Here is a 16,461-nt window from a genome sequence, read left to right on the forward strand (position 1 = left end):
CCAAGAGCTCCTTGCAGCCCTCAAGCTTTGAAATGGAGAGGATGAGGGGGGAAGGCAGAGCCAGCCTCCTCTTGGTAGGATGAATTTTGGTTTTTTGAGGCAGAGAATTTTAACTCTGAAGATGGTTCTTTCCAGTCAGGGAATTGCTATAGCAAGTTTGTTTCTTGGCAGCTCTCAAGAACCTTCTTATTTTTTTTTTTTTCATTAAATAATAATATAACCATTTACTTCTGGAACACAGATCTCATTATTGTTCCTGTTTGCTCTCCTATCAATTTTACTACGTTGCTGGCACTTTTATGCAAACACTTCAGCTGTTTTTCTGACATTTTCTATTTCTCTCTGAAGGAGACAGCTCAAACTCTCTATTCCTATCCTTATGCCGCATCTCTATTACAAGCTGCAAGTCCTTTCTGTGTTGTCATAATTTTAGCTGATTTTTTAAACCCCCTTGAATCCCGAGGCAAGCATCTTAAGTCTTTTTTTTTTTTTTTTCCAGCTGTGGTTTGAGACCTTTTTTAAGCAAACCACTGCAAATACTATTTTGGCATGAACCTGCTTGAGTGGAAATGCTGACCTTCGCATTTATAAGGCATTGATGGAGATGGGGATTAGGTGAAGGATAAAACCCTCTTAATTATGAGGACAGTGATTTGAGCCTCTGGATACCTGTATGCATTTCATCCTTTCTCCTACATTTCCAGTTGGGGTTTCCACCTCAGGTCTCTCTGTATTGTCAAGCATCTTTAAAACGATATGAATGCTGTGCCACATTTTTGGAAGGGATAATAGGATAAGTGTATTGTATACTCACTACAGGGGATCACAGGAATGAACTAAGCCTGAAGTCACTAATGGGGTTTGTTCTGAAGGGAATTGATTGGCCAGGGAGCACGCTGCATTCCTGCAAAGCTTGTTAAGCTCTTTGTTCAGTAGATGTAGCAAAGATTTCAAATAAAGGTGATAATCTCCTGCAACTTCAAGGTTTTTCAGGGAGGGTGATGCAACATGATCACTATGTAATTCTCTACAATGTTACAGGGAGTATTTAAAAACCACTATCCTATTTGTATTTATGCAGAATATTTGTTTGGACATAGTTATCTTCTCCAGAGTAGTAGGGAAATTTTCTATTACCTCCTCTGTCTATTTGTACCAGAGCTTTGCCCAGCTTTCCCTCTGCTGGGCATGTGACTGAAGGGCTGACAGCCAGGTTTATATTTAGCGCTGCACAAGTCAGCCTCCTTTCATGCCTTAATTGCTGTAGTAACAGGAAACCACTTGTGAGTTATAATAAATGATGCAGAATTTTTCTTTACTGTCAACTCAGGAATTGTTATTTCCTCATGTGGAATACTAAGGGAACCCAACTGAAGATCAATGGGACAAGATTTTTCAATTTTGCTCTACTGCAGTTTTGGTGAAAACATTGAGGAGGAGCAGAGGAAGAAAAAAGGATGATAAGGAGGTGCCTTATGATCTTATTCCATGAATGAACTCATACATCAGAGTCAGAAATTGCTTTTGAAGATCTACCTCTGAACAAAGCAATAACACATCTCATTTTTAGGCTCCAATCCAGAATTTTGGTTGTGTAGATCCTCTCATGAACTCATGTGCAAAGGAGTGCCTCTTTTTAGTTGACACAATAATTGTTCTGATTTCTTGTTCTGTGTAAGTAATGTTTTTGCTGTTTCAGTGATGTGTATCTGAATGATTAGCTGAAATGATCTGGATGGGCTTTGTGGAAGAAACAAATTGATGAATTCAAGATAAAACCCTCTGTAACTTCCAAATTAGATGCCTTTGGAGCCTAAAATGATGTTATAATAGATCTAGATTATTAATATTTATCATATTCCTCTTCTTGATACTCATTGTTTAATAATTAATTTAAACAATTCAGTCACTATTTAAAAATCTATAAAACACTGCTCATATTTTTGTCTCAGATATGGCAATACCCAGCAGAAGCAAGTATTTTCCTAGGGTAGCTCTGGCAGTAGTACCTGCATTCAGTGTTAGTGTTTCCTGCCCCTGGGTGACAGTAACAGCTTCAGCTATAAAATCTTATAGTGGTGTTAGCTGCAATTCAACTAAAACATAATACATGTCTTTAGGCTTGCAAGTTCTCTTGTATGCCAGTTCTTAAAAAATTGATAATTCAGAAACTGGTGATGACAACTTGCTGGGTTTTGGTTGTTTTTTTTTTTTGTCTTTTTGTTTTGTTTTTTTAATAAATGCACTCCCATTACCTGTTAGCCAGCTGTGGTTAGCTTGTCAGCTAAGAATAATAATTCTAAAACTAAATTGCAAGTACTTGACTACAATTGGCAGAGTGGCTTTACCTTGCTGGGTTTGGACCAAGTTCTGGATGATGGTATTGTTTATGCTGATGGTTTTATATTTCACTCCTTCACCCCTGTGCTCCCCCCGCCAGGTTCTAACTATTTTTTAAAATAGAGAAAAAGATAGTAATATAAATTAAAAAAATAGTATAGTAGTAGTAGTATAAATTAAAAAAAATATCAAGAAAAAATTTAAGAAGCAGTAAATGTTTTTCTGCTTCCCAGATTTGCTAATTCAGGGCTCATGACATGTATTGCACTTGAACCTTGGTTTATAACCTCATATATGGTAATGAATGTCAGAAAATAGCAATTCCTCATTCCACCATTTCATTTCATTCCTTCTGCAATAAGATGAATTCTCTGTCTGAGTGCTGTGACGCAGGATGAGCTGGTGAATGGCCATCATGAAATGCAATTCTGGAGTACTTTAGAGTTGTTTTCTTTTTCCTCCAGACATTTAAACTCTGAATTGTTTGATTCTGACTGAATTGAGCCCTTTAAAGGGGATTTTGCAATTTGGATTTTTGTTTTCCCTCTGGGAAAATAAACAAAGGACACGTTTCCTTTGCTGTACTCTCTGAATATTTTTATTCTCGTTTTTTGCTGAGTCTTGAAAATTCAAATAGTCAGAACAACTTCCTATGAATAAATACCCTATACTGAAATACTTTTTGCTATCTAGAGTTTTAAAAAAAATTTTTAAGAATTCTTTTGGCTCTCAGTGCTTTCATGTCTTGTAGAGTTTTAAAGTATGTTATGCTTTAAAATGGTGATATTGGAGGTGATTCTCTAAAAAGGTTTTTGGCTTTCATGCCGCAGTGGTTGGGGGTTTTTTCTGCTTTAATTTTTTTTCCTTCCCCATGTCCCAGCTTAGTGATTCTCTAAAAAGGAATCACTTTTTTGGGGGTTTTTTTCTGCTTTAATTTTTTTTCCTTCCCCATGTCCCAGCTTTAGACCAAACTTTGGCCTCTGCAAGTAGAGCTGAGCTGGAGCAGCCCTTTGCTGCAGCAGGCAGTGCTCTGTACCTGGCAGAGGCAGAGCGTCAGTTCTCAGGGAAGTTGCCTTTGTGCTTTAAAGCTTTGTTTTGGTTCTCCAGAGGGGACGGCTTTTCCCATGAGCCTGGTCCTGCAGGTACCTGTGGAAGGTCCTGAGCCCTCTGGTCTGACTCGGCCCTGCTCTGTCCTGTGGGATGAGATGCTCTCTCAGGCTCTGTCCTGCCTCAGGCAGAGAGGGAGCTGCCCTGTCCAGACCACGTGCAGGCTCACCAGCACCAGTTACTGAACTTCATCTGGCACACTTCTCCTATCCCTGTCTCATTAATATGTGGAATCACAGATTTTTTTCAGAGATTAATTTTTATCTTGTTGATGAGGAAAGCTGTAATCCAGGCATGCTTCCACGTGAGTTTACAAGACTCCCTTTGATAAAATAAAGTTCTTGATGTGCAGTAGGCAGATGCCAGTAGTGGCATGAGCTCCCTGTGGCTGATCAGAAGCAGTCTGGTCTCCAGAGCATGGTGCCACCACGCTGTCCCCAGTGACCTCTCTTGCAACTTCTGCCCTGATAATGTTGAAGGACTGCTTGATAAAATGCCTACTTAGAAGGAATCCCATGCTACTGAAACAGATTATGTTAATGATTAAGTAATTTTTGTTTATATTTGATCCCCTGGTATTTCCCTCTATCTTGCACTAGCTTGTCTTTCCTCTAACCTCAAAGTAGTGTCCCCAGCCTCCCTTATTTTAGAAACATCCCAAGGTAGTCCTTCATGCATGTTCAGAAGAAGGAGCAGATGTTCTTTTTAGTTATTGTGACTTGGAAGTCCCGTCATGCCTAGATGTAAGACATTTTATTTCTTTGTCCTTCTACTAAACACCCTTAATTCTTCCTTTTGGTAGTAGGTTTCTGAAATCAGGTATTCACTGGGTTTTTTTTAGCTTTTTTTAATAGCTGTCTAGCTAGACTGAGTAGAATGTAATTTTGTAGACTGACAGGTGCTATCAAATGCAGTTGTAGTTAAATCCAGAGAACTGATGTTCTAGAGCTTTGTAGTGTTTTGTGACAAGCTGAATAGTCTTTTGTATTCTGCATTGATACCCAAAATAGATTGAAATTATCTAATCTAACTGGCTGTCATAATCAGGGAAAACTGAAAAGACGTCTTCCTCAGAAGTAGAGTTTTTCCTGGAAATTTGTTTATGTTGTTACAGTTTCTTATCACAAAATCCTTTATATGGAGACATAGATTTAGAAACTAGATGGGCACTGCAGCCGGGGTGGTTTCAGTGGCAGTGTCACAGGAAGCCCAGGAACCACAGTGTGAGGGTTTCCATCAGAGCAGAAAGCCATGGAGGGCAGCACTCTGAAGTCCTGTGCTTTTGTTCGGCTTGGGGTTTTTATTCTCTCCCTGGCATTCAGCAGGACGGAGCAAATGAGTTTAGGGAGGCCTCATCAGGAACGCGACAGTGTTGACTTAGATTGCCTGGCCACCCTCAGGGCGTCTGGAGCTTTTGGAACCAGTGGCCTCAGCTAATAATCTCTTTGTTTCAAGGTGGCTCCGATTTTCCCCAGTCTTGTGGAAATTGTTTCTGAGGAAAGCTGTCCAAAGGGCAGCACTGGTGCATATAGGCAGTTCTTTCTTTGTCTGTCCTGCTGTAAAAGATTTGCTTAACCTGTTGGAACAGAAGGAGGCCATATGAAAGTGGGTCCCGTCCCCAGTCCCATTCACCCTGAACGCAAGCTGAAAATTTTGGTCTGATGTTTTCTTGCCATCGATACTCAAGGCCTCAGAAGATTGACTGTCACAGGGGGCCCCTCTGTTTAGCATGTTCTTGTTCCAGCCTGAGCTTTGAATCTGTGGATTCCTTGGCATTTTATAGGGGAGAGCAAAATAATCTTTATTTCTGTAGTATTTGGGTATACTTGTCCCATTTTCATGGTGAGTACATCTGGTATTTGTAGAGCTTAGGTAGTGTCTATATTGGGCAGAGGGAGGAAGCCTCTCTTCAGTAACTGCTAGAGCTTGAAAGTGAAATTATTTTGGAAGTCAGTGTCCTGGTTGGCTAAATACTGGTATTATGATCTAATGTTTTTTCCTCAAAGGTACTTCAAGTGAATATTTCTGTTTCTTCCTTAAAATAGCTGTGAATATACAAATGACTTGGATGCAAGAATACTCACTCTAGTCTGCAGTGCTGAGACATAGGCTCAGATCAATCACACTCTGTGTTTTCAGCACTGTCTTTCCATGTATTTGTCTGCCCAAGTAAAATTTGAATACTTGAGTGTTGTAGGTTCCACGTTTTACCATTTTTAACCTTTGTCTGTAGAAGTTGCCTCAGCAGAAGTATGGAAGCAACTTGTCATAATCTCGGGGTTCACAATATTGGAAAATATTTGGGGAATGATTTTTTCCTGTTTTAAAAAAGGAAGTCTTATGCTCAATATCTACATTAAAAAATGCACAAGAGAAACCTAAAAGAATAGCTAGGTTTTTTCCCTTGCTGCTGTTAAACGAGTAACTTGCTGCTGTGTTCTGCACAGCATCTCTGATCACAACTGCATTGGTTTCCTATAGAGAAAGTACTCTGTCAGGTTCAGGAGTGGTGTCCTGGTCCTTGCAAACTCTCACTGATTTGGGTCCAGGATACCTGAAACATGCACTAAATGACCAAACTTAATCTGCTGTTACCAAAATCAGTAGCCTCTATTTTTCTTTTATTCTTAAAATACCTTCTGTGAGAATAAAAATACCTTTTGTGAGAATATAAATGGTAGTATTTGTTTTGCAGACTCTGGGGGAAAGAGGGTTGTCTGCTGCATGTTTAGAGAACCTCTAAAAAATAACATACAATTGTCTGTGGAAGATTTGATTTTTCTAATTTTGGTGTGGTTTTGTAATTTTCAAATGAAGATGGCTGTTGGACTGCTTCTGAAGTATGCTGTTACTTTGCATAATCACTTATACTGGTGTAAGCTTGTAATATTCTAAGACATTTTGGCTTTTAATATCATGTTATCTTTTGTACAAATAATAAAAATGTAGGTGTGAAGTATTTTTCTTTCCCATTTGAAAGCTGTTAAATAACATAACTGCTTTTTTGCCTGCTAGAACTTTTGTAAAGATCTGATAATAAACTGAATCTGTGATGAAGGAGCTAACTTTCTCATTTCATTTTGACTTCTCTAGAGAAGTTGGAGGTTGCACCACCATCTCCAGGACAACTGAGACATGGTAAAAGAAGAATGTTTGTTGAATGTGGTTCAGTATTTGTGCAGTCTCTCTTTGAATTGGCTTCATCTTTGTTCCACAAGTGCTGGTCTGTCCTCATCCCTGTTGTATGGAGTAAGAGACAACCAAAGCAAGCACCAACACTCACCCTGCCGCCTTTGTTTCATAACACCTCGGCTGGAGAAAGAACAACACTTAGTGAAAGTAGGACAGAAAGCCCAAATGAGAGCACGCTGTTCAAAGCCAGTAGCAAACACTGTTTTTCTGAGCCAAGCAGTGTTGGTGCTGCAGTGCCTTGTGGAGGTTTTGTGTTTTAAAAAGACTGAGAAGTGGTATAAAATTGCAGAGAAATTGGAAACAGATTGTACATTTATAATACCATGATTCAAATTCTGATTTAGTTTCCAAATTAGTATATTTTTGTGGTTTTGTACTCTGCAGTGAGCAAATTTATTTAGGCAAACATTTTCCTTTTCTAATTATCTACATTTTTTTCTAATTTGTTCCCCTCCCCCTCCCTTTGTCCCTGGGAATCTGTTTGCTCCATGAATTCCAAAATTCTGTGCATTTCAACAAGAATTTGAGATCCCAGTTTAGCTCCAGTACACACATTTTGAAAATACTGGGTATATCTGTGTGCTTGTTTTGTTGTTTATGTTTTGGTGGGTTTGTCCTGTGATAATTTAAAAATAATTGGAACGTTTCTTAGGTTTTGTGCTGTAGTCTTTTACCTGTGCAATTTAGAAAATAGGTGTATTCTCACAAAATAGTTACAGATGACCATTCGTGTTCTAGTACCTAAGCATGAAAGATCTTGAACGTGGCTTTGGTTTTTTTGTGTCATGGATTCATACTGTCTGTAGAAAGGAAGCCTAAAAGGTACTAAAAGGATATCCTAAAAGGATACCAGTTTCTTTTCACATGACTGCGAGATTCATGCAGTCTTCTTTTGTCCCTCTTCCTAGGTTTGCATCTCTTTAAGTTTATAAAATCTAGGCATTATAGTCCAATGTAAAGTGAAACAAAACCCCTGAACTCCAACAAAATCCAAATTGAATGCTGCATTTTAAATGTTAAAAAAAATATGAAAAATTTCAACTTTCAGCTGTATTGTTGTCATGTAGGCTGTTCTCATGCTGTATTTAGTCTTATGAAGTGAGAACCTTGAAACTCAGCTGGAAACAATGCTGTGCAAATTCAATCCCACCCCCATCAAAAGCTTACAGGCTAAACCTGAGAGAGAAAATGAAGCAGGACAAAAAGGAATGATATAGTAGCAGTGTGCTCATTCTTAGAAATTGCTCAGACCAGCATGTTCCAAGCTTCTGCAACAGAAAATATTTTCAGAAAGGATTTAATGGGTTTCAGAAATTAAAAAGACGAAAATGTGTGAAACAAAAGGTGGAGCTTGGTTTCTTAAGCAGTGTATTAAAAAGCAGCTACAAGTTTAACTTGCACTGAAGATAGTGCACAAACAAAATCAAACACAATTCACAATTGAAATTGTGAGATAACTAACAGTATATGACACCCTAGTGAAACCCACCTTAGCATTTGCAGATTTGGCTGAAGGAGTTTTGACAAGAATTGTTTAGCTCCAGACAATGCTTTTAAAATATGAAATTTTAGGAATGTGTGAAGAAGATGGAGCTCATGAACCGAAACAGAAAGGGACTTGCAGAGAAAGGGCCTTTATTTCAAGAAGTCTGGTGAGATAGTTTGGTGATCTTCAGTGATACTGCAACATCACTGTAAGGTCTGCAAATGGTACCAGAGTTCGTGTAGTTTTAAGTATTTCTCTTATGCACTAGTAGGAATAAGTGGCTTCCACCTGAAATTGTAAAAATATTTGCCAAGTAAGTTGTTTAGCTGGCTCTTCTCAAGCCATTAGTAACATTTCTGTGTAGCAAAGGGTTTTACCACACCTGCCCGCAACAAAAAGGTGACCAGTAGGAAAGGAATTTTGTGTATTTTGCCTTTGTTTCTCTTTAAACCAATATTAGACATTTCAGTTGTTCCTGTGCACTAGTGAACTCTCTTATAAATATTTATTTTTCTTTGTTACTTATTTCTTTTAGTGTTCTTCCACAATGCATTACCTTTTGTAGGGTTTGGATTTTTGGATAACGCAATTATGATTGCTGCGGTAAGTTCACTGTTTAATTCCTTGAACAGTTCTGTAAGATTCACATTTTTCGAGGGAACAGAATAGAATGGCCTGTGACGTCTAGTCTAGAAAGTCCCCCTGCACAGGACCTTCTCAGGGTCTCCAGTCTAACTTCCTGCTCAAAACAGAGCCAGCTGTAAGATGAGACCAAGTTGTTCATGGTTTTATCCTGAGGGACTTGAGAAATCCAAGGGCAGCCTGTCTGAGCAACCTGTTCCAATGCTCAGCTGTCCTCAGGATGGAAAATTATTTGCTGTATCCAACTGGAACATGTCCTGTTTTAGTTCATGCACATTGTCTCTCATCTTTCGACCATGTACTGGTGTTTCATAATGTAGACCATGTGGTCTTGTTTCTTCAGCTTGAAAGCATAAGGAGCTGTGATACTGTGTTTTATTTGTTTGCTTGGTATTTGTAGAAGTTTTTGTTCAGAGCTCTACATTCAGCTAAGAATTGCAGTGGGGAAGATGCTATAGGGATAGGGGTTGCAGGTTTGTCTCCCAGCTGCCTGAGAGAGTACATATGAAATATTAGAAGACTTTCAGAAGTAGGCCCTTGCCTTCAGGGGAATATATGCCAGGAAGATAAGATCTCTGTGATATAATAGAAGAAATGTCCATTTTTCCTTTCAGTTTTAACGTAGACAAGCAATAAACAATACTTTTGTCAGTTGTATCAATATAATTTATTTTAACTCCAAATCCCTCAAATAATGAGAAAACTGTTTATTTTTCAGGGAACCCAGATAGAATTGTCAATTGGAGTTGTCTTAGGAATTTCAACTATGGCAGGCAAGTATTAAAATTGCAGCACATTTAGATTATTATGGCACATTCCTATATTTTAAGCTGAAAGTAGCACACAGGGCTGGAAATGGCTCTTCCTGAGTCTTGCAGCTGCCTTTCCTAATAAAGAAACAACCTCTGGGTGAAGTTAGGACATATTCCATTTGTAGAAATGGAATTTCAGTTCAAATAGCTTTTGAAGTGTTTGTTGTTGATTTCAACCTAATATTTCAAATCCTGGGTCAGTTGGGAAAGTGTATTTGAATTTCTGTAATGGAACTGCTCTAAATTCCCCAGGGCCCAGTGTCAGTGCATGTGGATATATGTGTTTGTATGTTGCTGTTAGCTTGCAGTGCTAAGGGGAGATCAGTGTTGGTGTTTTTTTGCTGCACTTCTTGGTGGCTCCTCTGCCTTGGTGAGATACCACAGGAAGGCCAAGCAGCCGCCCTGCCCTGCACTGGGCCAGGACTGATAAGCTCTGCTCAGCAGCTTTGGTGCCTCTGCAGTGTCAGAGGGTGCTCGTGCACCCACCAGCTGCAGGTGCAGCATTGCTCAAAAGCACAGGGAGGGAGAGCTTAACTGAAAGTGTTACAGCAGGGCAAGTTAAATATTTGGAAATTTGCAGGCCTTGGTTCAATGTGAGACAGTCACAGGGAAGCTTATCCTCATAAGGTCTGCTGTGAAATCTTGTATTTTGTGTGTAACTTTGTTCACTTGTGTATAGTATTTCTTCTTAAATTGACACAGTTCATGGATATATTGACATGTTTATCAAAGCTGCATACCTGAGCAACAGCTGCTTCTATTTCCAGTGCTCCTGTGCCTCTTCAGGCACTGGAAGGCCTTGCTTGGTGTCCAGCATTAGCTTCATGGAGCTGACAATCATGCACAGCTGTTCCTAACTCTGATCTCAAAAGTTATGTTTATTTCCAGGTGTTAGTGTTGTCTTTTTGTATTTGTCAAGTTTTCTCCATGTAAATTGAGAAAAATAGTTGCACCTTTTATTAATTCTAATCTACTGCTGTTATTGTAATCAGGTCAGAAGACAAACACTAAAAAGAAAAACTTAGGTCTAGTCTTTAATTCTGTATAAATTGAGAGTATGTGAAGGTCACTGGAGGGTGGGAGCTGGTTGGTTTTGTTTGTAGCTAAAATAATACCTTTTTCTCTTCCCTCTTCCTCCCTCCAGCTGCAGCTTTGGGAAACCTTGTTTCAGATTTAGCTGGACTGGGGTATGTATGAACTTGTATTAAGAATATTAAGTGCATTCATTGAGATGCAAAGTGGAAAAATAATTTTTTTGTAATGTAATATAGCTCTGCCTAATATACCTTCTCGGGTTGTTATCCCCAGATCTGAAGAGATTTCCTTCTCCTCAGCTAAAACAATATCTCTGCAATGTCTTCAGGTCTAGGCGTACCTATTTCTGATAAAAACAGATACAGCTTATTTTAGTTTTTACAGGAAGTTCCTTCATAACTGCTGAAAGTAAAGCTGTTTGTTATGCCTGTTTTTCCCACTTTCCCTGTTTTGTTTTCTGCAAATTACAAGGCTTGCCACTAACTAGTCTCTGTGTGACCTTTCCTCCAGTAAAGGTTACTTAAAAAGCTCTGCAAAAATGCATTAACATTCACACCAGTTGTGTTGTACTGCATAGGTTTTTTAGAAATATTGTATCTTAAATCAGTGAAATAATTAAATTACATTGCAAAATGTGACCTTTAGAAGTTTGAACTCTGTCCCATAGTTTTCTCTCAATGACTTTATTGGTATGCTGAAGGAAAAGCTCTTGTTTTAAATTCAAGTATTTCAAAACCCTCACTAGAATATACTGTGAGATTCAAAATCATTTGTTCTTGTTTTCTTGTTCTTCAGTCTTGCAGGTTATGTGGAAGCTTTGGCTTCCCGACTGGGTCTGTCAATCCCTGACCTGACACCCAAACAAGCTGACATGTGGCAGACCCGTCTCAGTGCACACTTGGTGAGTATCCTGTGGGTAGCACTGCTGGTGTGGAGCTTTCTGTGTTTAAACTAGCTGATAAATGCTTTTTGTCACTTTTTCCATTTATTCCTTAATGACACCAACTTTGTGCATATTCCCCAGAGGGTTTAATCTTAAGCCCATGTCAGGAGAATCAAGAGATTGGATTTTTTTGAGCTTGAGTGTTTTTTTTTTTGTATACAGCAAGCCCCAAGTGACATGGATAGTGTCTGCAATGACTTTGTGTGTGCTGTGCAGATACCTGGGCTGAGCTCTGGCTGTGGTGATAAGATAATTTACTTGGAAGTTATGACCACTTAGTAGTTTACTCCTATACATTCTTTGTCAAGTGCTTGCTATTCATATACCTGTGCTGGTTTGTACTAATTTCTAATATTCTATAATTAGCTCAGATATGAAATCAGCTTTTCTCCAGTCAAACTTTTAGCATTTGAGTAGTATTCACTGCCTGTGTTTACAGTTACAGGACACTCACCTTGCAGATGCATTTTCAGGGTGATTCCTTACTTAACATTTAAATATTTGAAGTGGTCCCACTTCAGCAGTGAGAGCAATGATTCAAGAAACAGATTATCAGCAACTGAGTAAAGAAACAGATACTTCACTTTGCCAGAATGAGCCTTCATTGGGAAAATACTTTTGCAGATTTAAGGGAAAAAAAATAGCACTTACTGAGGAAAAGTTATGGTAGAAAAAGTCAGGTTTTAGCAGTGATAGATCAAAGCACAGAGCAGTGAAGAGTTGGCCTGTTGTCAGGGGGCTGCCCCATAGTCTAAGAGTCTTCTCAGTGAAAGCTGAGCCTGTGGCAAAACCCTGTCATTGCACTCAGTTTGTTTATATTCCTTTTCTGTGAAAAGACTTCTGTGCACCTTTGCCTGTATGTAGCATTTTGTCTTCTTTACCTGCTGTCTCAAGTTTTCAACACTATCCACCTACTGCTATTGATGTGGTTTGGATGCTGCTTGTCTTACTTTATTTCCTCTCGACTTATACATTCAGTCAACTGAAATGTTTTCCAGTTTTTGTTGGTTTTGCCTTGTGCCTTTGAAAGCCATCATGTTTGCAAGGAGCCACTCATTCCTTTGATGATTTGCAGTACCAGATACAAGCAGATGCATTTATAACTGCACCTAAAATGTGTGTAGGTGTTGTTTGGTAGTTTGTTGTTTTGGTTATTTTTTTTCCTTTTCTGTCTTCCTGGCCATTCTGCTAATCCTTTGAATGTCTGTTTCCTCCCTTACCACTTGTGCAGTTCTTTGTGATCATTTCCCTTCTTCAGAATTGTCTTTTGTCATAGCAAACACTGTTTCTAACCTTGTCATACCTGTCTCTCTCTCATAGACTGTTTCTAGTCTGCATGCTAAGAAAAATGTGATTCCCCGCTGAAAGCTAGAACGAGGGTTGTGTGTCCCTGATTGTGGTGGTGCATGGGAAATGAGTAATAACTGATCAGTGAAAAACTTAATTTTTCCCCCTCTTTCTTTAGGGTAAAGCTATTGGAGTGACCATTGGCTGCATTTTAGGAATGTTTCCTTTGTTGTTCTTTGGCGAGGAGGAAGAAAAACTGGAAGAAAAATAATAATCTTTTTACAAGACATATACAAATGTAAACTACTGTACCTCAATTATTCAATTATGCTGTCAATATTTAGGAATTAACAGACAGTAAAAAAATGTATAGACTTGGGAACAAAACCTTCAGCATGTCATTTTATGGAAACACTAATTTATTGTGGCCTTGTTGTGTTCAGTACTTCTTTTTATAAGATATCATCTAACTTTTTATTTAATTGTAAATTTTTGAAGTGTTTTCACTTATGGCAAGATGTTTACCACTTTCCCCTTTGAACTTATTCTTTAATGGATTATTACTTCAATAATCCATCATGGATGACAGTATCACTCTTGAGTTGCATATTGGTTGCTTAACAGTTGTAATTGCATGACAGAAATATCACTGGTGTTCATCAGGTCCTTCAATGCAGATTATTCAGAAGATCAGTGATGAGTAATTTGAAGTCCCTCACTTTGCAAGGAGACTGGTCACCCCTCACCAGCCATCATTTTGCACTGCCTTAGATTAGATATTTCAGTGGTCTTTGACAGTATAATCGTGGTTTTTTTCACAATTCTGACTTAAGTGTCTCTGAATTGTCTTCTGAGATGATCATGTTGATGCTTTGACAAGGTAAGTGTTTCCAGTGTAGGCTCTCTACCAAGTCCATTTTTAAAGTGGTGATTTAACACCTTCTGTACTTCCATATTCATGCCTCTTTTTTCCCTTTCTAAACAGTGTTTTGTGAATTGAGTTGAAATATGCTTAAATTTGTCTTCCTCTGTTTTGAGTGTGGTATTAAAGAATTCAGACCAACTGTTTCAAAACCACAAACAACTTTTTTTAATTGTTCTGCTTAATGTAAGGTGTGAATAGTTGATTGGGTAGATGAGGCCAGGGAACGGTTCAGGGTATGAATGAATGCTGGCATTGCAAGTTTGTTATGAGTGGTTCAGTTGAAATAATAAGTGTACCATCAGTCTGGATTAGAGGACCTGATTTGATGATAATACCTTTGTGTTTAAGATTAAGCCTTTGCTACTTTTTTTTTTCCTGAGACAAGTAGTTTAAAAAAAAAAACAAGCAACAAAAATAGGAGAATTGAGGCCTTTTTCCTTTTTTTTTTAGTTTTATTTTTGTAGTCTTATTTGGCATATTATAGACCTGACAGTGCAGTATCATGTAACTGTGCTTTTTTTATATGGTTATGAATAAAATGATGACAACTATTGAATATTCATGATATTTCAGAATCTTACTTGCCAATAGCAAAATGCTAAACTGCTAATTGTCCCTTAGAGGAGAAGGTTTCTTACTTGTTTGAACACCATTTGGAAAAGCCACTAAAAAGTGGCACAGCCAAGGCACTTTGAAAGTTGTATTGCTGAAATTGCTAGCACTTCGGAAACCTAGAAAGAATTGTTAAAAAAAAAAAAAATCAAGTCCCCTGATGATTTTTATTTGCTATAGGAAAAGTCTTATTGTAACGTGTGTGTTTTACAAAGCTCATTGCTTATCTCGTTATAAATCTGACTTCTTTGTTCTGATTTCCAGAAGCCCTTTAACAGCAATACTGAAACTGACTTTCATGAAGGTGACACTTGTATCTGTTTCTTAAAAAGCAGTTGTTGAAAGCTTGGAGTGAGTAGTCCTAATAGTATGTGCTGTACTTTGCACATTAAACCAGGAAAATCTGGAACAAGCTGTAAAACCAAATGAAAGCTCAGCCAAGCATCAAACACAAATGCAGAGGAGTTTCAACTTGTGTTTCAAAGGTGGAAGCTTTATTAAAATAAAATTAAATAAAAATCCAAATAACAACAACCCCCACAACTCTAACAGAAAAAAACCAAACACCAAACCAAAAAACCCCAACCCACAAAAACAATCCAGAAAGGCAATTATGCACTCTTTCACCAATAGATTGCTGCTGGTTTACAGTACTTCAGTGTTCAGAAGTTTTCTTACTCATCCACACATTTCTCTTGCCTTGAACTTTTAACTTTTCTGCCTCTGCATGCACTTTTTTTTTCTGTACAAAGCTGTATGCGTTTTCCACATTTTTCTTAAACTGAAGTACAAGTCAAAGCAATTTTGCATAGCTTCTTTTGTTGCTGTTTTTACAATTACTTCAACACTGTTTCCCATTATGATACTGGCATCTTGATTGGAATCTTCCAGCAGTGGCCAAATCTCTGTTCTTTGGCATTGTACCATCACAACACTGTTTTCATCACTCTGTTACAGCTCATGAGAACAATTGGAAGGTTGTGCCAGCTGTCACATTAGTATTTGTTTCATAGTGGCAATAGGAAAGACTGTGTACTATTGTTAAATAGCTTGTGCATGTAAATTGAGTACCTTTTGTTGCTGTATGTCAAACTATTGTACTGCAACCAGTGCTTTTATTGAGAATCAATGAACTAAAGTATCTTGAAAGAAGTTAATCATGTGTCGTCTTGTTAAACTGTTTAGTTGACCACAAAAATGTGGAGGGCAAGTGACACATGGTAAGAAATATTGGGTATTTCAGTCTGATACCATAATGAAGAAGGTGACTTCTGGGGTTTCAGTATTTGATAAAGGTGAAGAATAACTTGTGATGTGAGAGGATTGGTGGTGCTGTTGGAGGCTCAGAGAAGGTGTTTGTTGGGGCCAAGCTGCCTCCCTGAGAACCAGGTAGTTTCCTTTGGCTGCAGGATCCACTCTTGTGTGGACATGGCACTGCTTTTGTATGGAAGGGAAGATCTGTGCCTGATCTGTGCCCTGTCTCTCCACGAGGAGAATGGGTTTTTCTGGGGTATATGGATGAAAGTAATCCCTGATGCTCTGATTACACTTACTAAAAACCTAACTGAGAAGACAGAGTCCCCTTTATTTTCTGGTATCTTCTCCCTCCTTGATAAAAGGAAAAACAAAACACTTCAGGCTTGTTAAGAGACTTCAGTATTGCTCTATTTTTTTTATTCTATCAGTTTGTCCTGTGTTAACAGGAATTTCTTTTGCCTTGAAGGGCTGGTAGACCCAAAAATTGTGTTTGAAATACTGTCTTCCGTTGTAATTTAAATTATAAATGTATTTTTGACTGTATATTATCTCTAGGAACAAAGCACATGCATCTGATGATAGGGTTACCCAAATCTTCTTGCCAGTATTTTCTCATGCATGTACTTTTACATAAATTATTTGAATTCAGACAACATATTTTGTATTGTCTTTAATTAAATTGTTGAACTTTCTGTAAACTTTTGTACTACAGCAAAGCTGTTCTGTGTTTCTTTATTAGACCAGATGCTGGAGGGGAAATATTAATAATATCCTGTGGGTATTCAGCCTCAGTTATACAAAACAGGAATTTATTATATTTAAG

General features: G+C 38.2%; 1 protein-coding gene across 2 annotated transcripts in view; it reads left to right on the top strand.

Annotated features, from left to right (window-relative positions):
• Positions 1 to 15,533, top strand: part of TMEM65 (transmembrane protein 65) — a 29,992-nt gene extending 14,459 nt beyond the window's left edge. For both annotated transcript variants that reach the window (XM_041460649.1, XM_041460650.1), the window contains 6 exons: positions 6,541 to 6,585; positions 8,661 to 8,728; positions 9,486 to 9,540; positions 10,724 to 10,766; positions 11,410 to 11,515; positions 13,023 to 15,533. In XM_041460649.1, coding sequence (XP_041316583.1) covers positions 6,541 to 6,585; positions 8,661 to 8,728; positions 9,486 to 9,540; positions 10,724 to 10,766; positions 11,410 to 11,515; positions 13,023 to 13,115 — 410 coding nt within the window. In that variant the 3' untranslated portion in view covers positions 13,116 to 15,533. The remainder of the gene's footprint in view (positions 1 to 6,540; positions 6,586 to 8,660; positions 8,729 to 9,485; positions 9,541 to 10,723; positions 10,767 to 11,409; positions 11,516 to 13,022) is intronic.
• The last annotated feature ends 928 nt before the right edge of the window (positions 15,534 to 16,461 follow it).

This window comes from Pyrgilauda ruficollis, unplaced genomic scaffold, assembly GCF_017590135.1.
Source record: "Pyrgilauda ruficollis isolate IOZ18807 unplaced genomic scaffold, ASM1759013v1 scaffold147, whole genome shotgun sequence".
In the NCBI taxonomy this organism is placed as follows: Eukaryota; Metazoa; Chordata; class Aves; order Passeriformes; family Passeridae; genus Pyrgilauda; species Pyrgilauda ruficollis.